This window comes from Phyllobates terribilis, unplaced genomic scaffold (genome assembly GCF_046119375.1).
Source record: "Phyllobates terribilis strain yellow unplaced genomic scaffold, ASM4611937v1 Scaffold_3__8_contigs__length_932513732, whole genome shotgun sequence".
Taxonomy (NCBI): Eukaryota; Metazoa; Chordata; class Amphibia; order Anura; family Dendrobatidae; genus Phyllobates; species Phyllobates terribilis.
Genome location: NW_027362763.1, coordinates 471,956,728 through 471,980,098, shown reverse-complemented (window position 1 = coordinate 471,980,098; position 23,371 = coordinate 471,956,728). Strand labels below are relative to the sequence as shown.

General features: G+C 42.0%; 1 protein-coding gene across 2 annotated transcripts in view; it reads left to right on the top strand.

Annotated features, from left to right (window-relative positions):
• CDK19 (cyclin dependent kinase 19) overlaps positions 1–23,371 on the top strand; it is a 252,857-nt gene that overhangs the window by 43,228 nt on the left and 186,258 nt on the right. For both annotated transcript variants that reach the window (XM_073675859.1, XM_073675858.1), the window contains exon 2: positions 6,422–6,497. In XM_073675859.1, the coding sequence (XP_073531960.1) occupies positions 6,422–6,497 (76 nt within the window). The remainder of the gene's footprint in view (positions 1–6,421; positions 6,498–23,371) is intronic.

Genomic DNA, 23,371 nt, shown 5'->3' with positions numbered 1-23,371 from the left:
GTGGAGTCCCCCTTGTTGTTAATAACCAGCCAAGGGAAAGCCGACAGCTGGGGGCTGGTCTTAAGTCTGGGAAGGGGCCAATATCAATGTATCTTCCCAGACCATTAATATCAGCTCACAGCTGTCTGCTTAGGCTTTACTTGTTATTAAAAAGAAGGGACACCCAAAAAAATTAATTGGGGTCCCCTCTATTTTTAATAACCAGCAAAGGCTAAGCAGACAGTAGCGGGCTGATATTAATAGGCTGGGAAGGGGCCATGGATATTGGCCCCTTCCCAGACTAATAACACCAGCCCTCAGCCACCCCAGAAATGGCGCATCCATTAGATGTGCCAGTTCTGGCGCTTAGCCTTGGCTCTTCCCGATTGACCTGGTGCATTGGCAAGTGGGGTAATAGTGATGCTTTAATAAATATTCGCTAACGTAATATTTCAATGGATGACAGATGAGCAATTTCTAGAGAAGCGTGGTGCTGTTTTTCACGTGGAGAAGCACCAGTATTGGGTCTGTAAAATGTAAACTTCAATTCTCATTTTTCAGTGTTATGTAGGTGTGCTTCATTTTTTATTGTTGTGGATCTAGTTAAACCTATTTGTACTCTGTACTTTTATCAGCTATATTCGATCATTTAAGAGAAACTGTAAAAAAAATGGTATTTACCTGCAGCTATAGTGCGACACTACAGGTAAATACTGTTTTAAAATAATAATATATGCCTTTCTATTTGGAAGTTTGGCTGCAGCCAGACAATGAAGTTACATTCTTCCTGCAGCTGCTCACTTCTAGTCATTGGGTCTGCACAGGGGCAATGAACAGACAGTGAGCTCAGTAATCCTGCACTTTGACACCCTGCTCCTGCACAAACCATGCAGGGCAGGAGTGTGTCAAGGGAAGTGATTACGTCACTCTCACGCTGACTCTTTAGTGCCCAGCACTCAAAGATGACTACAAGCGAGCGGTTGCAGAGAGAATATATCTTTATTTGCTCCTTTAAGCCATACTGCGAATAATACCGCTTTCTAATTAAATACGTTTTCCCATAATTAATTTACTCTTATTATAAATCAGGTAAAACCTAACAAGTTTTCAATTGGACTTATTGAAAAATATTCTTGTATCTATCTACACTACATTCCAAATTGTCATACAAATTGGATTTAAGTATCAAAGATGTAATTTTATGTTTTTCAAATAAATTTATGGCTGATATTGTGTCTCGGGGATCTTTGGATCACTGAAATCAATCTCCAATACCTGTGATAATTAGTTTGCCAGGTGAGCCCAATTAAAGGAAAGCTATTTAAGAAGGATGTTCCACATGTTAGAATCTGTTTATTTGGGACCATCCGCCATTTTGTTGTGGTTTTCTGGCTGTTGGTCTTTTTCCCCTGGTGTTGGTTTTGACTAAGGTCAGGTGATTGTATCACCCTTTATTACCCAGCACCTACCTGCTAGTCCTTGCCGGACAACAGTGTTAATCCGCGAGAGTTCTGGCTAGGAGATTTGGTAGTAGTCCTTTCTCGGTTTAGTTTTGTGCAGTTCTTGGATCCTCTAGTTCTGCCTGCTGAGATTCCTTTATTCCCTTCTTCGTTTCTGCAGCTTCTTCTAGTTTCCTGCTACGAGGTCACCTGTTTGTTTTTTCCCAGTCCTTAGTTCATTCAGGGTCTCCTTCCCCTCTTTCTTTAGGTCTTCTTTTGAGTTTAGTCTAGGAAAAGGTCGGTGGGTTTATTCGCTAGGAATAGGTTGCCCACTCCACCGTAGGGCTTCAGTCTAGACCTAGTGCAGGGACAGCTTTTCCCTCTTCTGCCCTAGTGTGGAGTTGCGGTTTCGTAACACCACATTATTAAGCAGGCCACAGATTACAAGCAACATGGGAAATAAAAAGGATCTCTGTGCTGCCAAAAAGGGTCATGAAAATAATAGATATTTCAGAAAACTTTAAGCATGATCATTGTACTGTGGAGATATTTGGGGCTGATACAGAACACAGACATGCTTTGTGTAGATAAAAGCATAATGAGGAAGGTTTCTGTCTAACAAATTCATCAGATTAAGAGAATACCTGCTAAAATACCATTACAATGCAGCAAACATGTATTTGAAGCTGCTGGTGCCTCTGGAGTCCTGCGAACCTTAAGGTGTAGTATCCACCAGAGGTTTGCATGCAGTTGTACATAAACCTATTATTCAGCCACCGCTAAACAGTGCTCTTAACCAGAAATGGTTGCAGTGGGCCCAGAAATACATGACTAATTTTAAAACAGTCTTGCTTATTTATGAGTGCCCTGCAACCCTGAATGGTCTAGATGGATGGAGTAGTGGATGGCCACCATGTCCCAATAAGGCTGCGACATCAGCAAAGAGGCGGTAGAGTTATGTTTTGGGCCGCAGTTATTGGGAGAGAACTAGTAGGCCACTTTAGGGTCCCCGAAGGTGTAAAAATCACCTTGACCAAGTATAAAGAGTTTCTGACTGACCACTTTCTTCCATGAGATAAAAAGAAGAACTGTGCCCTCTGTAGCAAAATCATCTTCATGCATGACAATGCACCATCTCATGCTGCAAAGAATAAAATGAGAGAAATTCATGGTGTGGCCAGCATCCTCCCCTGACCTCAACCCTTCTCCTTGACAACCTTTGGAGTATCCTTATGCAACAGATCTGTGTGGTTGGGAGGCAGTTCACGTCAAAACAGCAGCTCTGGGCTATTCTGACATATTGCAAAGAAATTCAAGCAGAAGCTATTAAAAAACTCACAAGTTTAATGGATGCAAGAATTGTGAAGGTGATATCAAAGAAGGGGTCCTTTGTTAACATGTAACCTGGTATGTTAAATATTAGAACAGCACCGGCCCCCCTGAACAAATCCCATTCCCTCTCCCTGCAGGGACGCCGGCGTGTTCAGTTACCCGTCCACGCTCCCTCGGCATCTGTTTCCTCCCAGGACCTGCGCATGGCATGTAGGTCTCCTGGGAGTGTGTGTAGAGCGTGCACGCTCCCTGCCTCTTAAAGAGCGCACTTTTAAAAACGTCCCCAACCAATAGCTGGAAGACGTCTGATATATAAGCCACCCTCCCCTATTGAGAGGTGCCTTAGCAACTTCAGTAATCAGTCTGTTTTCTGCTACCAAGTTGTAAGGTCCCTGTACCTGTGCCACCTGAACCTTGCCCTGTCTGAACTGGTCCCTGTCCGCCCCGCTGCATTCTGTCTCTGAGCCCTTTCTGCCTCTACCAAGCCCTGAGCCTAATCCGTCTTGTCTACACTTATACCGCTAACCTCACCAGTCCAGTCTGAATCTGCACCTGTCATCCTGTACCTAAGGCCGTCCTGTATTCCTGAACTTATCCGGTCCTTTCCTGATCCAGTACCTGCTCTGGCTACCAGCTGCATGGCCCCCCTGTGACACAGCTCCTTGCTGGCCTGCTTTCCTGCCCCTTTGGGGGTCAGCAGCCACGTTTCCGGGGTCTGTCCTGGAGTTGCACGTGGTGTCCACCTGGGCTGAAGTCTAACCGCACCATCAAGAGCTCTAGTGAAGAACTGTTTAGTGAAGACTTTGTTTAGTTACTCTCCTCCATGCTCTCCCCGGACTGTGGCACAGTGGTTCCACAACCACGTGCATAACATTAAAATGCTATTGATTAAAAAAAGTTTAAATTTCAGTAAACAGGACCCCTTAATGCTACAAATTCAACAAATGACCATTTTTAGTTCTTTACAACCTATAAAATGTTTGGAAACTGTATTGTGCATAATAATTTGGAATAGTACATTTTGAGGGTTTTTTTGTTTTGAAAAAAAATACTGTTATCATTGAGAGGTTTGTCCAATCAAATTTGATTTATACTCTTAATGGTTGATGATTTTAAAATTATACTGACTCTTTTACATTGACCATTTAGGAAAATCAGAGAAAAATAGCATTTGTATAATAATTTTCAACGTGGTGTGGATATCGTTGTGACATGCTGTGACGAAGCAGCTTCCTATCTTAATCAGCCAGACGTCTAGATTTGTTAAGCTAAGAGAAATACACTATTGTGTTTGTGTTAACTTGTGAATGTATGTTTGTTTCTTTGGCTGGTCAAGGACAGTGACTCCAGGTGAAATAATGATGTTTGTTACTTTGCTAATTGCATATTGTACTAAAGCCAGCTAGATGTTGATTTATAAAGTCCCCCTGCTATACCAACTATGTAAATTGATTAAATGCACAAACAATGAGACCTGAGCCCTGTGGAATAATTCCCTCCCTAATCCATGACCTGTGGATGTGTATTTCAAAGGACAATTGTAACTATTTTTAAGGGACAGGCAGACTTTACTAGGAGAATTAAAGATCAGAGACACTCGTCAGAACATCACTTTGGTAGCATGGCTCAATCTAGAGAGACACAGATTTGGATTCTACATGATTCCGGCCTAAGGGTACATGGCCCTGACTGGAAGGATATAGATCTGCTCCATTGACCATCAGAGAACCCATGGATACATTTGAGGAAACCAGGTTGGGATGATGAAGTCACTTGGCCCCATGGATATGTTGTTTGGGGTTGCCAGGTGGGACCCTCCGGTCACCTGGAACCCATGGAGACATTCGGAGAAGCCAGATTGGGACCAGCTGGTCATCTGGCCCCATGGAAACTCTCGGAGACGCCAGGGTGGGACCCTCGGGTCTCCTGGCCTTGTAGCTCGATGGACTGTCAGCTTCCTAAGCTTGCCGCTACCTCCTCTCTGTGGGGGCCCGCCAAAAGTGGGGGGGCCACTGGTTTAGGTAGTTGGCCCTGAAAGTCCCAAAGTCGCAGCTGTTCTATTTCCAGGCAGGCCAGCGGAAGGGTGAGACTGTGTAATGTTGTACCATCTTGGGTATTTGCTGGGACTGTTCTATGTGTTTATTGTCTGTTTGGTGGTTCAATAAAGTATTGCCACACTGTTTTACCCTTAACCATTGTTGTCTGAGTGGTATTACGCCCACGGAAGACCCCTTGTCTTCACACATGCATGTTACAACACCTCTTGCTGTTCTTTTGATTCACACTTAAAACATCCACCACATGTGGCCAGTGCTGGTAAGAAGCACCCTAAGGCTGCGTGCTCACGATCAGGATGAGCAACGTTTTGGACACAGCGCATTTGGGCTGCATCCAAAATGCTGCATTCTACATTACAAGCACAGTGGATGGGATTTATAGAAATCCCATGCCCACTGTGCTTCTATTTAACGCTGCATAAACTCACCGGCGGCGCGGGTTTACGAGCCGCAGCATGTCAATTTCTCCGCTACAGAAATTTCCACAACAGAATGTCATTACATGCTGTAAATCCGCATTGTCACTGAACACGTGTGGATTTAACTGCGTGATTAGAACATAGCGAAAATAAGCTGCGTCCAAAACGCTGCTATTCCTGATCGTGTGCACATAGCACAGCAGGAATTATTCCTGTAGGTTTAGCAATGTAGGTCTGTGTGTAGGTCTAGCAATAAAGTGGATGTTCTTAGAGTGAATGTTGCATGGGGCGACATTACAAGTACGAGGGTCAGTCAATAAGTAATGCCTCCTATTTTTTTTCTCCTTAAATAAGGTAGTTATGTCAAATATTCGAATTTGGCACAATTCCTCAAACCTTCTTCTCCAATCCACAGCAATTGCAACCTCCTGCACCAACAGGTGGCAGGACTGTTTCCGTTTGCAAAATGGCTGACATCGATGTTCGTATTAGACAACGTTCTGTGATTGAATTCTTGCATGCAGAAGGTGAAACGCCCATTCCGATTCATGAGAGACTGAAAAATGTGTGCGGTGATGCAACAGTGGATGTCAGTAATGTTAGACGATGGGTTCGTCGCTGTAACACAGCTGAAGGGCCATCACCGTTGGCTGACAAAGTGCGGAGTGGCAGGCCAGTAACCGCAGTGACTCCAAGCAACATTCAGCGAGTCGATGACATCATTCGTGGTGACCGCCGGGTGACTGCAGATGAATTGTGTGGCATTATCTACCTCAGTAAAGGCAATGTGATGAAAATTATTGGACAACTGGGATACAGAAAAGTTTGTGCACGGTGGGTCCCAAGAATGCTTTTTACCATGCTGGAATACATGCCCTTGTTAAACGGTGGATCAAGACTGTGGAAATGGATGGAGATTATATTGAAAAGTGACAAATTAATCGTTAATGTTGTGGTTTTCAACCTATGTAATTGCATTTGAATTTCTTGCCAATTAAAAGGAGAAAAAAAATAGGGGGCATTACTTATTGACTGACCCTCGTATATAACAGTACATGCTCTAACCGTGTAAATTCATTCATATTTATGTTGTTCTCACCTTTTAAATGTTGCTTATAATAAACATGATGTTTTTATCAACTCTTTAAAGTATCCGAGCCACAGTTAATAATCACAAAATTTCTGACTTTTTCAGAAAAGATGAAAAAGAATATGCATTGAAGCAAATTGAAGGTACAGGGATATCCATGTCGGCTTGTAGAGAAATTGCAGTAAGTGTGAATAAACCGTTAATTTTTTTTCTGTATCTTTTTGCCATTTTATAACAATTTAGCCTCATTATGTACTGCATAAACATTTGGGTAGATAGTTTATAAAACACAGTCTTATTTAGTAAAATGCACACTTTGAACAATACTTACATGGGCACTGCAAAAACTCAGTCACAATACCTCTTTGCTGGGAATAAACCATCAATTATTGTCTACATTTTGCTTAACCCCTTCACCTCCAGGCCATTTTCCGTTTTTGCGCTTTAGTTTTTTGCTCTCCTTCTTCCCAGAGCCATAACTTTTTTTATTTTTTGGTCAATATGGCCATGTGACCTTCAATTATGATTCCACAGGTCATTACAAGTTCGTAGATACCAAACATGTATAGGTTCTTTTTTATTTAAGTGGTGAAAAAAAATCCAAAGTTTGTTTAAAAAAAAATAAGTCTCCATTTTCCAAGACCCGTGGCGTCTCCATTTTTTGGGATCTGGGGCTGGGTGAGGGCTTAGGGTATGTGCCCACAATGCAGATTTAAAGCAGAAATTTCATGAGCATTTCTGCATCTCCTTGACGGAAAAAACGCATGTGGATTTTACATGCGTTTTTTCAGCGTTTTTCAAGTTCTTTTACATGCGTTTATGCATGCGTTTTTTCAAGCATCACTTGGAAAAGGGCTTGACAAGTTGGTCACACAACTGCAACTGGCATGGATTTATATTGTGTGACCAACTTATTATTATTATTATTTATTTGTATAGCGCCATTGATTCCATGTGCTGTACATAAGTAAGGGTTACATACCAGATACAGACATCACTTACAGTAAACAAAACTAAACAATGATAGACTGATACAGAGGGAAGAGGACCCTGCCCTTGCAGCCTTACATTCTACAGGAATGGGGAAGGAGACTAGGAGAGTAGGTTGGGGGGGTGTTGCAGTAGCTCCGATGTTGAGGTGGCAGCAAGCAAGGTCATGGCAGGCTGTAAGCTTGTTTGAAGAGATGGGTTTTCAGGTTCTGTCTGAAGGATCCAAATGTGGTGGATAATCGGACGTGTTGAGGCACAGAATTCCATAGGATGGGAGATATTCAGGAGAAGTCTTGGAGGCGATTGGGTGAGGGACGAATAAGTGTGGAGGAGAGATGGAGGTCTTGGGAGGACTGGAGATTACGTGAGGGAATATATCGGGAGATTAGTTCAGAGATGTACGGAGGAGAAAGGTTGTGGATGGCTTTGTAGGTCAGTGTTAGTAGTTTGAACTGGATGCACTGGGCAATTGGGAGCCATTGAAGGGATTTGCAAAGGGGGGTAGCGGAGGAGTAGCGAGGCGAGAGATGAACCAGTAACGCAGCAGAGTTAATGATGGACTGGGGGGGGTGCGGGAGTGTTAGCAGGTAGGCCACAAAGGAGGATGTTGCAGTAGGCGAGGCGGGAGATGATGAGGCCATGCACAAGCAGTTTAGTAGATTGATGGTTGAGGAAAGGACGGATTCTGGAAATATTTTTCAGTTGGAGGCGACAGGAGGTGGCGAGAGCTTGGATGTGGGGTTTGAAGGACAGGGCAGAGTAAAGGGTTACTCCAAGGCAGCGGATTGCCAGCACTGGGGAAAGTGTGGTGTCATTTATTGTGATAGAAAGATAGATGTTATGCGGTTCAATGCAAGTCAATGGGCACGATTTTGCCGCGAAATTGCACCCAAATTGGTTGTGCTGCGGATTTTTCCGGAATGATAATCCGCAGCGGAAATTTCCACAGCATGTGCACAGTACATGCGGATTATCATTGGAAAACATGGCAGACATCTTAACAAGCTATTTTAATGCGTTTCCGCAGCGGAAATGCCGCCACGGAAACGCATTAAATCTGCATCGTGGGCACACAGCCTTATTTTTTGCGCGCAAAGCTAACATTTTTATTGATACCATTTATGGGTAGATACTAAGTTTTGATCACCATTTATTGCATTTTATTGCAATGTTGCGGCAACCAAAAAAGTTATTATTCTGGCGTTTTGATTTTTTTTCTCCTTACGCCGTTTGCCAATTGGATTAATTCTTTTTATATATTGATAGATCGGGGGATTCTGAACTCGGCTATACCAAATATGTGTATATTTGATTTTTTTTATTGTTTTATTTTCAATGGGGCGAAAGGGGGGTAATTTGAACTTTTCATATTTTTAAATTTTTTTAATATTTTTTTAAATTTTTTATTTTATTTTTTACATGCGTGAATAGTCTCCATGGGAGAATAGAAGCTGCGATAATCAGATCGCCTGTGTATAGCATAAATACTCACTTGCTATGAGCGCTGACCACTGTGCGGCGCTCGTAGCATCCTGGCAATGACAACCGCAAAGGGCTCCGGGTTTAAATGCCAACCCATCGGCGACCTGCGGTCATGTGACACGGGCGCCGATGGGTGGGACTAGTGGTGTCCTTCTGCCGCGCCCATGTAAATGCCGCTAGCAGAGATTGATAGCGGAATTTAACATGTTGTGATCAGATCAGCTGTCATGTCCCCGGAAAGTGCGGGTTCATCGCCAGAGCCAGCGCCAAAGGGGGAGACCCAACATGTGCCGTACATATCGTTAAGGGGTTGTTTGGACTAGAATGAAAAGTCTGCCGTTACTCTTCGCGAAAATTAATAAAAAAGATCTTTAGTCTTTACAAAAGGCTCTGTTTGTTTCTGAGCAAAAGCAAACAAACAAAAAATATATTCACTGATCACCAGCTATAAGACAAGCCGGTAACAGGACATTACTGCAGCGCAAAGTAGATACTGGCAGGGATCCAGACAAATGTTGAAAGAATTGACATGCAGCATCTTGACTAAAACGCAGCAGGATTCAAAATGCGAAAAAAAAATCTACTTGTCCGTGAGATTTCAGAAATCTCATTAATTATGCTGGTACTGTAAAGCGCTGTGTATTTTAGACAGCAAATACACTGTTTAGAATATGCATTAAACACACTGCAAAAACAGCAAATGTAAACATACCCTGTGCCCACTATGCGTTTTTTAAGCGTTTCAGCAGCAGCAATTCCGCCGCAGAAACGCTTGAAAAACCCTTGGTAGAAGGTCTGCCACGTTCCCCAATGATAATCCGCATGTCCTCTGCACATGCTGCGGAAATTTCCACTGTGGATTATCATTGTGGAAAAATCTGCAGCACTACCAATTATTTTGCGTAAGCGCTGCGTTTTTGCCGCCATTGACTTGCATTGAATCGCTTAATATCCGCATGACTACATGTGCACATGCGAATATCATGTGGCTCAATGTGCGGATGGTACCCGGGTCTGGAGAAGAGGAGACTCTCCTCCGGACCCGGGTACCATAGTACCTGTAAAAAAAAGAATTTAAAATAAAAAAAAACATTATACTCACCTTCTGATGGCCCCCGGTCTCCTTAGTGATGCGTCCTGGCTCCCCGGCGGCTCGCGATGGTCTAAAAGGACCTTCCATGATTTAATTTAGTCATGTGACGGGTCATGCGACCGCTGATGTCGGCGGTTGCGTGACCTGTCACATTACTAAATGGCGTCATGGAAGTTCCTTTTAGACCATCGTGAGCCGCCGGGGAGCCAGGACGCATCACTAAGGAGACCGGGGGCCATCAGAAGGTGAGTATAATGTTTTTTTTTATTTTTTACCATTTTTATTCTTTTTTTTAACTAACTTGATCACCCTGTATAAAATCCTTGCCAGTTGCATGGATTTATATAATGTGACCAAGTTGTCAAGCACTTTTCCAAGTGATGCTAAAATCGCTTGGAAACCGCTTGACAACCCGCATGCGAAATTGCATGCTAAAAACGCTTCACAAACACTTGTCCCTGGCTGAAAAAACGCATGTAAAATCCGCATGTGTTTTTTTCTGCCAGGGAGATGCAGAAACGCTCAGGAAAAATCCAGAGCATTTCTGCATCGTGGGCACATAGCCTAAATCAAAAACATAACCAGGGTCAAGACAAACAAGAATAGCCTACATCAATGTTCCACTAGTGATAGCAGGGCAGCACGATGGCTCAGTGGTTCGCACTACAGCCTTGCAGCGCTGGGGTCCTGGATTCAAATCCCACCAAGGACAACATCTGCAAGGAGTTTGTATGTTTACCACGTATTTGTGAGAGTTTCCTCCAGGTTCTCCTGTTTCCTCCCACACTCAGTGGGGACAGTGATGATCACGTTTGCAAATCTCTGTGGAATTGATGGCACTATATAAGTGAGTAGAATAAATAAATAAATTAGTCGATTCATATGAACTTATAGGATCACTATCATAAGCCCATATGCTTGGATGAAATAACAGCATGAGCTGTAGTCTGGGCCTCAAGATGAGTTTTGATGCTGAATAGTTTCATCAGGAATAAATTGAATTAAAACTCAGGATATACAGACAGCCAAGACACATGATTCATAGTCTTTGGGTTGAAGCCCAAAGCCTGTCTTCTTCAAACATTAGTCTTCTTCATACTGTCTAGTGTTGTCTTTAAAATAACAATGAGTAAAGAATTGAATACTTTGGATTTAAAGCTGTATTCTCAAATTATCATCTTAGAAATGTTGTCGCTATCTGTGTAGTGAGGATTAGCTTATTTCATTGTTGACCATGTGTCACTTCTTCATTGGCTATTAGGTATCCACCAATTCAGTTGGATGCTTACGATATGTGTGTTGTTATTGCTTAATTATAGAAAATCTGTCTACTTTGTTTTGGAATTTATTAGTTTAAGACCTTGGTGATGACTACTGTACAATGGCCATGCACCAACACTATATGGACGGGCTTATGAGCTGAGCCTGCTCTTTGCAGCTTTGTTACATAGCCACCAACACACTATGTGATGGCAGGGTGCCAGTTGGTTGCCATGGCAGCCATGAGTCCACAGAAGGCCCCCATGCCTGCTATGTTAGAACTCCGATGATCATCCATTTCACAATACTGTACGCTTCAATACGATAATATTGTAGTTTATTGAGCAGGCAATCTAGTGATCGCTGGTTCGATTCCTCTAAGGGGACTAATTACAATACTGAAGAACATTAAATAGTAGGTTAAAAAATATGAAAATATAAATAAAAGTTAAGTTCACCCCACTTTCCCCAAAACATAAATAGTAAAATGTAACATATTTGCTATTGCCGTGTGCAGAATTACTCAAACTAATAAGATATTATCTAATAAGGTGAACACGTATTTTTGTTTTTGTTGTTGCACTTTTCACCAAAGATTCAATATAAGTGATCAAAACATCATATGAACCCCAAAATTGAATCAATAAAAACTACAGCTCAACACGCAGAAAAAAACAAGCCCTTACAGAGGCCCATGGATAATCAACACAAAAAGTTATTGGCCAATAGCAACACAAACCAACACTTTGTTTTTAATATTTTTCGCAAAGTTCTGAATTTTTTAACCACTAATATAAATATATATATATATATATATATATATATATATATAGTACAGACCAAAAGTTTGGACACACCTCATTTAAAGATTTTTCTGTATTTTCATGACTATGAAAATTGTACATTCACACTGAAGGCATCAAAACTATGAATTAACACATGTGGAATTATATACTTAACAAAAAAGTGTGAAACAACTGAAAATATGTCTTATATTCTAGGTTCTTCAAAGTAGCCACCTTTTGCTTTGATGACTGCTTTGCACACTCTTGGCATTCTCTTGATGAGCTTCAAGAGGTAGTCACCAGAAATGGTCTTCCAACAATCTTGAAGGAGTTCCCAGAGATGCTTAGCACTTGTTGGCCCTTTTGCCTTCACTCTGCGGTCCAGCTCACCCCAAACCATCTCGATTGGGTTCAGGTCTGGTGACTGTGGAGGCCAGGTCATCTGGCGTAGCACCCCATCACTCTCCATCTTGGTCAAATAGCCCTTACACAGCCTGGAGGTGTGTTTGGGGTCATTGTCCTGTTGAAAAATAAATGATGGTCCAACTAAAGGCAAACCGGATGGAATAGCATGCCGCTGCAAGATGCTGTGGTAGCCATGCTGGTTCAGTATGCCTTCAATTTTGAATAAATCCCCAACAGTGTCACCAGCAAAGCACCCCCACACCATCACACCTCCTCCTCCATGCTTCACGGTGGGAGCCAGGCATGTAGAGTCCATCCGTTCACCTTTTCTGTGTCGCACAAAGACACGGTGGTTGGAACCAAAGATCTCAAATTTGGACTCATTAGACCAAAGCACAGATTTCCACTGGTCTAATGTCCATTCCTTGTGTTCTTTAGCCCAAGCAAGTCTCTTCTGCTTGTTGCCTGTCCTTAGCAGTGGTTTCCTAGCAGCTATTTTACCATGAAGGCCTGCTGCACAAAGTCTCCTCTTAACAGTTGTTGAAGAGATGTGCCTGCTGCTAGAACTCTGTGTGGCATTGACCTGGTCTCTAATCTGAGCTGCTGTTAACCTGCGATTTCTGAGGCTGATGACTCGGATAAACTTATCCTCAGAAGCAGAGGTGACTCTTGGTCTTCATTTCTTCTTCTCTTCCCACAGGTATATGCTCTGCATAATTCCCCTGCTCCTATGTATGCTGTCTGCTAATGCTCTGCTGGACCCGTCTCTCTGGTATATGCTCTGCATAATTCCCCTGCTCCTATGTATGCTGTCTGCTAATGCTCTGCTGGACCCGTCTCTCTGGTATATGCTCTGCATAATTCCCCTGCTCCTATGTATGCTGTCTGCTAATGCTCTGCTGGACCCGTCTCTCTGGTATATGCTCTGCATAATTCCCCTGCTCCTATGTATGCTGTCTGCTAATGCTCTGCTGGACCCGTCTCTCTGGTATATGCTCTGCATAATTCCCCTGCTCCTATGTATGCTGTCTGCTAATGCTCTGCTGGACCCGTCTCTCTGGTATATGCTCTGCATAATTCCCCTGCTCCTATGTATGCTGTCTGCTAATGCTCTGCTGGACCCGTCTCTCTGGTATATGCTCTGCATAATTCCCCTGCTCCTATGTATGCTGTCTGCTAATGCTCTGCTGGACCCGTCTCTCTGGTATATGCTCTGCATAATTCCCCTGCTTCATCTGTCCCACTCCAATCAATATTCACATATGTTTCTTCTTTCCCCACTATATACCTTATCTGATTTTTAGAGGTGTTAAACTGCAGAGACTTGTGTCCTGGCTCTGTCTTTGATCACCCAGCCATCTCCTGTTCAAATGACCAGCTGTTAATTTATCCACAAGCCGTTCCCACAATGCCCTTCACCTGATATAGTTTAATGTGGCCTATATATTTAGACTCTCTGTAAGGGGTGCACGCGTGCTGGGGTGTGCACGCGTCTTCTTGTGTAAAGTGGCTTCGGAGAGAAGTGGCAGTTATTTCAGAGGCAGTTAGTCAGGGCAGGAGTCAGGTAACCCACACTTTGACCACTTACTCTCCATTAACTATGTTTCTGTTAGCTCTCACTTTTTCCTCTATAGTCCTCCACTTTCTAATAACCCCTCAAATCCCTACACCAAGTAAGAAACTCTTCATCTCTCCCTCTATTCTCCCCATTCATCTCACCTCCTCCTCCAAACCCCACTTCTCCACCATTACAGAAGGTCAAGTCTCCTCTTTACTCTCCAAATCACACCTCACCACCTGCGAACTTGACCCAATCCCATCCCACCTCATCACTAACCTCACCTCAGTCTTCATCCCAACCCTAACCCACCTCTTCAATCTATCACTAACAACCGGAGTCTTCCCCTCATGTTTCAAACATGCCGCAATCACACCCATCCTCAAAAAGCCCTCCCTTGACCCTTCCTCTCTGACCAGCTACCGCCCCATATCACTTCTCCCCTTTGCCTCAAAACTTCTAGAACAACATGTCCACCTTGAACTGTCCTCCCACCTCTCCTCCTGCTCCCTCTTCGACCGTCTACAATCTGGCTTCCGACCGCATCACTCGACTGAAACTGCCCTGACCAAAGTCACAAACGACCTACTAAATGCCAAATCCAAGCGACACTACTCCATCCTCCTCCTTCTGGACCTGTCATCTGCCTTTGACACAGTGGACCATTCCCTCTTACTCCAGATTCTCTCATCTCTTGGCATCACGGACTTGGCTCTATCTTGGATCTCCTCATACTTAACAGACAGGACATTCAGCGTCTCCCACTCACGCACCACCTCCTCATCTCGCCCCCTATCTGTCGGTGTCCCCCAAGGTTCAGTTCTAGGACCCCTGCTCTTCTCCATCTACACCTTCGGCCTGGGACAGCTCATAGAGTCTCACGGCTTTCAGTATCACCTCTATGCTGACGACACACAGATCTACCTCTCTGGACCCGATATCTCCTCCCTACTAACCAGAATCCCACAATGTCTGTCCGCCATCTCATCCTTCTTCTCCGACAGGTTTCTAAAACTCAACATGGATAAAACAGAGTTCATCATCTTTCCACCCTCTCATTCACATCCCCCATCTGACCTATCCATCAACATCAATGGCTGTTCACTCTCCCCAGTCCCACAAGCTCGCTGCCTTGGGGTAACCCTGGACTCTGACCTCTCCTTCAAACCACATATTCAAGCCCTTTCCACCTCCTGCCGACTCCAACTCAAAAACATCTCCCGGATCCGTGCATTCCTCAGCAAAGACTCTGCAAAAACACTAGTGCATGCCCTCATCATATCCCGCCTCGACTACTGCAACCTCCTGCTCCGTGGCATCCCTTCCAACACTCTTGCACCTCTCCAATCTATCCTAAACTCTGCTGCTCGACTAATCCACCTGTCCCCCCGCTATTCCCCGGCCTCTCCTCTCTGTCAATCCCTTCACTGGCTCCCTATTGCCCAGAGAATTCAGTTCAAAACTCTAACCATGGCATACAAAGCCATCCACAACCTGTCTCCCCCATACATCTGTGACCTAGTCTCCCGGTACTTACCTGCACGCAACCTCCGATCCTCACAAGATCTCCTGCTCTACTCTCCTCTTATCTCCTCCTCCCACACTCGTATACAAGATTTCTCCCGTGCTTCCCCCCTACTCTGGAACTCTCTACCCCAACATATCAGACTCTCGCCGACCGTGGAAACCTTCAAAAGGAACCTGAAGACCCACCTCTTCCGACAAGCCTACAACCTGCAGTAAACACCACTGCACGACCAGCTCTACCCTCACCTACTGTATCCTCACCCATCCCTCGTAGACTGTGAGCCCTCGCGGGCAGGGTCCTCGCTCCTCCTGTACCAGTCGCTGACTCGTTTTGTTAAGATTATGTAAATGCTTTTGTTATGTATATCCCTATCACATGTAAAGCGCCATGGAATAAATGGCGCTATAATAATAAATAATAATAATAATAATAATTTCCTGGGGCGGTCCTCATGTGAGCCAGTTTCTTTGTAGTGCTTGATGGTTTTTGTAACTGCACTTGGGGACACTTTCAAAGTTTTCCCAATTTTTCGGACTGACTGACCTTCATTTCTTAAAGTAATGATGGCCACTCGTTTTTCTTTACTTAGCTGCTTTTTTCTTGCCATAATACAAATTCTAACCGTCTATTCAGTAAGACTATCAGCTGTGTATCCACCTGACTTCTGCACAACACAACTGATGGTCCCAACCCCATTTATAAGGCAAGAAATCCCACTTATTAAACCTGACAAGGCACACCTGTGAAGTGAAAACCATTTCCGGTGACTACCTCTTGAAGCTCAACAAGAGAATGCCAAGAGTGTGCAAAGCAGTCATCAAAGCAAAAGGTGGCTACTTTGAAGAACCTAGAATATAAGACATATTTTCAGTTGTTTCACACTTTTTTGTTAAGTATATAATTCCACATGTGTTAATTCATAGTTTTGATGCCTTCAGTGTGAATGTACAATTTTCATAGTCATGAAAATACAGAAAAATCTTTAAATGAGAAGGTGTGTCCAAACTTTTGGTCTGTACTGTATATATATATTATATAAAAAAAACCCTTAATGGTTTGGTTTCGCAGTAATCGTACTGTCCTGAAAAGTCTTTTTTTTTTACGTTCAATGAACACTGTAAAAGCGAAGCCCCAAACCATGACAGAAATGCTTTTTTTTACCATTTTACTGTGAAACCAAACCTTTAGTGCAATAATACATACTGTTATGAAAAGTCTTGTAATCATATCTTTTTCACACACAATGAATACTATAAAAAAGAAACCCAAAAACCATGACTGAATTTATTTTTTTTACTATTTCATTTCACTCGGAATAATTTTTTGCACATATTTTTGGTCATTAAAAGGTGTAATTGAAAACTACAACTCATCTCGCAAGAAAACCACCCAAAACCACCCTCCAATTCTATGTTAGCAAAAAAAACAAAATGCTTAATTCGGACTTGAGTCATTTTTCTTATACATATAAATACAGACTGCAGACTGATGACAAATGTGTGTGTGAGAGTTTTCCCCTAAAGGGAATTTGTCACCAGGTTTTTGCTACTCCATCTAACAGCAGCGTAATGTAGAGACAGAGACCCTCATTCCAGCGATGTGTCACTTAAAGGGCTGCATGCTGTCATTTTGATGAAATCACGGTTTCATCTGCCTCAGATCTACTAGCTCTCTGAATGCTGAGCCCTGTATAACCCCACTCATACCATTAATTGGCACCTTTCTATGTATACTGTGCATAGGCAGAAAGTTACCAATCAATTGTGGGGGCATGGTTATTCAAAGCTCATGAATATGGAGGACTACATGGTAACAGGTTTACTAGTCCCCTCTATTGACAAAATCCATTTTATCAACAGTATATTATGAAAACTACAGCAAACAGCCCAGTAAGTGACATATTGCTGGAATCAGGGTCTTTGCCCCTGCATTATGCTGCTCTCGGATTAGGTTACAAAAATTTAGTGACAGAGTTCCTTTACATTTCTATGTTCAAAAGTAACTGATTGGACCACCTTTTTATGTGACTAATTGTACCAAAAAACTTCCTACAATATTTATTAGCCTTGCTATTCATTTTTTATTTGGTAAAGAGCTTGTACTGTTTATTATAATTATTATTTTATTCACTTATATTGCAACAACATATTGCACAGTGCTATACAGAAATTGTTATCACAGATACCTCTTTATCTTATTGGGGACTTATCGTATTCATGTTGCTTAGGGCTCATGCAGATGACTGTATTATGGGTCTGAGTGTGATTCGACAAAACATCAGATCTCTGACCAAACCGGACCAATGTTATTCTATGGTTTTGTGTACATGTCAGTTTTTTTCGGACCGTGCAGGTCCAAGGAAAGAATCGCTGCATGCCCAAGTTGGATCCAGTTATCAGATCCCCCTAGGCGATGCAAGTCAATGAGTGCGTGGAAACCATCAGACTGCACTCAGATGACATCTGAGTGCAGTCCAATTTCCACAGACTGACAGAATGGAGAAGATCGAGAAAAAATTTTTTGCCATCTTCTGCTCCTCTGAGAGAATTGGATCACACTATGATCACACTCTCATCAAACTCTGATCAGAGTTTCATCAGAGTGTGGTCTGCATATCAGCCTGATTCTCTCAGATCATAGAATATACAGTCATCTGCCTCTGCCCTTAGGGGAACAGTGTTTTCCACTCCACATTTGTGCTGTTTATCGCAGTTGAATATCATATGCATTAGTCTCACTTATCAGCTGTAACTGCAATCTATCGTTCTCCAAATGTGTTATCTTTATCATATCATTTTGCACTATATTACCATCATGCTCGTATTGTCACGTTCAATATACTAATACAATCCTTATTTTCAAACCTTTCCTTTTGACCTTTTGTAGTCCTGACATTTATATGTGTGTTGATAGAACTGTGATTTTTAATTGCATTGTCTATTATAATGCTCCATTGTGACTCAATAAAATCCTATTCTTGGCAGGCTATCAGTATGCTCCGAAAATGCCCTTCATTGCTTTCCTTGTAGGCGATATGAGAAAGATTAGTTTATTTGGACTACTTGCTTCACTGTAAAGAAGTTCACATCAGCTTTTAGTTTATATTGTTGATAGCTCCTAACTAAAAATGAGTATATTATTGTCCCATTTTATTGATGGCATTCTGTTTCACGTAGTTTTCTACTAACCAATCTAGTAAACGATTTCTATCTTGAAATAATGGCTACTCACTAATTTTATGTCAAGTACCCAGTCACAGCAGTGAGCTGTATCATTTATGCCTTGTGGTGTGTTCTTGTTAAAGGGAACTTATTGTTCCAAGAAAAGAAAAAGCTAAATTATTCTTTACTTAGCTGTGGATCTCTATTAGATGTAATCCACGCAAAAATTTAGCTCCCTCAATTCTGTTATTTTTTTATGTTTTTGGCTGTGTTAATACCACACTATTGCTGCATATAGTAAAAATCAATGATGACAGACATGAAGGTCTTAAACAGACCACTGTCTGTAACTTATCGGCGCCCCACAATTGCACCATGGGGGTGCTGATGGGCGCATAAAATGACACGCCTCCATGCCAGCATGTTCTTTGAGGCATCTGAATCTCTGACAGCCTCTGAGAGTGGCATTTAACATATGTAAAGCGATATGGAATTAATGGCGCTATTTAAGTGAGTAAAATGAATAAAAATAAAAACAATCCTCGTTCCTCTTGTTGGTCCTTGAAATCAGACTTTAAACAGACCTAACAAATTTGCTGCCTGGAAGCATTAAACCCTGTATAATACTAACAGACTTGAAAGGCTCAGAACATTATTAGAGCAGAGTATTATTATGCAATGAAAGGATTTATGGGACTAATGAATAACGATAAAAATAAGCAAAGATGTATAACACACATACTCCAACATTGAAATTGCAATGGAAAGAAGGAAAAGTCGAGGAATTGTGGAAATCGCAGGATGAATAGACCTGTTAATAATATGCAAATTAAGGTCAAATGGTAACTAAATTTTAAAAACATTTTGATTTATTCAGTATTGAGTCACACGAAGAAATACACACACTTACATTCCTTGGCATATTACCAGTTTGGTTATTATTGTTTTTTGCGTTGAAAAATGCTTGGAGAAATGGCCGTACCTCTGGTTTTACGATTGAGCCATTCTGAAACTGGACTTCACAAACCAATCCTAAGGTGTCGAACAGTGTCTAAACAAACTATCAGAAGTTGTTTGCAGGACATTGGGCTATGAGCTGGCCATCCAGCTACAGGTGTTCCATTGACTTCACGCTACCGCTCCCAAAGGCTGTCATTGTGCAGAGCAAACAAGCAATGAAGACTGCAATGAAGTCTATCCTCTTCAGTGACGAGTCTCGCTTTTGTCTTTGAGACAATGATAGCCGGAGATGGGTCTGGAAGCCACATGGGCAACACCATGAAGAAGTCTTCCCAAGGGAACATCACACCAGTCTTATAACATCTAATATGTTGAGTGACATAATGTACAGTAGCCGGACCCCTCGAGTCTTCCAGCTACACTAATAGCTTGGTGTTACATTGGAAAAATGACCGTACCATTAGTTCCAAAACCAAATCAAAGTGTCCCAGGAGCAACATCAGGCGGCATGTTGTTACTGTGAGCAGCCTGTGTGACCTAACTGTCCTATCATTGCCTGTTGCTTCTCTGTAATTGTTTCCCATCTAGCACATTTAGAACGTTATAGAAAAGTAGAGTTGGAAGGGACCTCCAGGGTCATCTGATCCAACCCCCTGCTCAATGCAGGATTCACTAAACCATTTCAGACAGATGTCTGTCCAGCCTCTGTTTGAAGACTTCCATTGAAGGAGAACTCACCACCTCTCGTGGCAACCTGTTCCACTCATTGATCACCATCACTGTCAAAAAGTTTTTTCTAATGTCTGATCTGTATCTTCTCCCATTCAGTTTCATCCCATTGCTTCTAGTCTTTATTTGTGCCAATGAGAATAAAGCTGATCCCTCTATACTGTGACTGCCCTTGAGATATTTGTAGACAGCTATTAAGTATCCTCTCAGTCTTCTCTTTTACAAGCTAAACATTCCCAAATACTCTAACTGTTCCTCATAGGACATTGTTTGCAGACCGGTCACCATTTTGGTCGCTCTTCTCTGAACGTGCTCCAGTTTCTTCATGTCTTTTTTAAAATGTGGTGCCCAGAACTGGACACAGTATTCCAGATGAGGTCTGACCAAAGAAGAGTTAATGCAACCCAGAATTGTGTTTGCCTTTTTTGCTACTGCATCACACTGTTGACTCATGTTCAGTCTGTGATCTATTAGTATACCCAAGTCTTTTTCACATGTGCTGTTGCTTAGCCATATTCCTCCCATTCTGTATATGCTTTTTTCATTTTTCTTGCCCAGATGAAGGACTTTGCATTTCTCCCTGTTAAAAAAAAACCATTCTGTTAGTTGCTGCCCACAGTTCCAGTTTGTCTAGATCTTTTTGAATCTTCTCTCTCTTCTCTCGTATTAGCTATCCCTCCTAGCTTTGTGTCATCAGCAAATTTAATCAGTTTACCCTCAATTCCTTCATCTAAATCATTGATAAAGATGTTGAACAACACAGGACCCAGGACAGAGCATTGTGTTACCCCACTTGAGACATTCTTCCAACTGGATGTGCAACCATTTATGACCACTCTTTGTGTCCGATAACAAAGCCAGTTATGAATCCACCTTACAGTTGCCTTGTCCATTCCATTGTTTGTAATTTTTTCAATAAGGATGGTATGAGATACTTTGTCAAATGCTTTGCTAAAGTCGTGGTATACTATATCTACTGCGTTTCCCTGATCCACCCAGTCAGTGATTCTGTCATAGAAGGAAATTAAGTTAGTCTGACATGACTTAGTTACAAATCCATGCTGGCTCTGGTTTATCACTTCATTCTCATAAAGGTACTTGCATACATGTTGTTTAATAATTTGTTCAAAGATCTTTCCTGGTATAGAAGTAAGGCTCACCGGCCTATAGTTCCCTGGGTCCACCTTCTTCCCCTTTTTTGAAGACAGGGACAACATTTACTCTTCTCCAGTCTTCTGGGACTTCTCCTGGTCTCCCAGTAATTTACAAAGATTATGGAGAGTGCTTTAATAATTTCCTCTGCTATCTCCTTCAGTACTCTAAATGTAATTCATCTGAACCTGGAGACTTGAATTAATTTATGTTAGCTACATATTCCCTCATCATCTCTCTGTTTTATAGATAGTGTGGACTCTTCTATTCCTTCAATAGTACAGTGAAGATCAGTTCATGTTACATTTACTTTCTGAGAGAAAACAGATGCAAAATAGGAATTTAAAACTTCAGTCTTCTCAGCATCATTTTTTACCACTTTACCATTTGTATCCTGTAAAAGTCCTATAGCATCAAATCTTAGCTCAATAACCATGGACCTTCCCAGCCTGATAATATCAGCTCACAGCTTTGCTGGTTAAAAAAAGTAGGGGGGACCCCACTTAATTTTTTTAATTTATTTATTAGCTTAATACATGTTCATTAAACTACAAACGCAAATCACTAATTATATATATATTGTGGATATCTATCTAGCTATTTATCTACCCTATATCTATTGATCTATTTAATTTCTATTCCATCTATCTGTCATCTATTTACCTCAAATGTAACTATCTAGCACTATCTTTGCACATCTTTAACACCTAAACATCTGTCATTTCTTTTCTGGTATGTGTCACACGGATGGTGCACATGGACAGCACACACACACACACGGATGGCAAGCAGATGACACACAAATGACGCACACGTACACACGGACATATGGACACGGATAACACCGCTACTGTTTTTTCCAGTACCAGAAATATCAGGGCGTGTGAAGGGGGCCTTAGTGTGGTTCCACTGCATAAACACACTAACAAAAAAAACGTAGAATCAAAACCACTGAAAAACACCTAAGGCTGTGTGCCCACGTAGCGTTTTTCAAGCATTTTTGATGCGGAATTTCCGCAGCGGAAACGCTTGTAAAACGCTTGGTAACCCGCACCCCATGATCCCCAATGGGTTTCCGCAACTTCTATGCACATGCTGCGGATTTTTCCGCAGCGTTTATGCCGCGTTCAAAAATCCGCAGCATGTCATTTAATTTTGCGTTTCCGCAAGCGGAATTGCCTTTGTCCAATGCATAAAAAACGCAAGGCAATTCCGCATGTGGAAAACGTGTGATAAACGCGCGAAAAATGCGCGATAAACGCGTGCGGAATTCCGCATGCGTTTTTCCGGGAGAGGACTTGCATTTATGCAGCAGAAATTTTCTGCTTCATAAATGCAACGTGGGCACATAGCCTAATAAGTGCACAAATGATGCAGAAAATCTGCAACATCAATAACTCACCAAATACTCATTGTGGGAACGTAGCCTATAAGAGCATGCGTAGGATTTCAGAAATGTCTAATCCATAAAAAAAACAGTGGGTGTATTCACAATGATAACTTGACTAGATTTTCTGTACCATTTCTGCTCCCATTAAGTGAAATAGGTTACTTGCATTTTTTCGAAAATATGCAGCGTAAAAAAAAAACTCACCAAAAAGTCATGATGGGAACGTAGCCTAATAAGTACATTAAAAAATTTTTAAAATTGAAAGTTTTACAAAAATTTTTCAGCCTAAATTCACCACGAATGTGAAGTACAATACGTCACGAAAAAAAACAAATCTCAGAATCGTTGGGATTGGAAGAAGCATTGCAAAATTATTGCCATATATAGTGACACTAGTCAGATTTGGATAATGGGCTATGTCAGTAAGGTGAAAACAGGCTTCAGCGGTAAGGGGTTAAAAATCCATAAAACTGCTCATTTTATGTATACAGCTGACCCAGGGTTTCGCTCATACGGCTTTGTCTAGGAAATGACTTTGTTGGATGTTGTATACTGTGGAGGA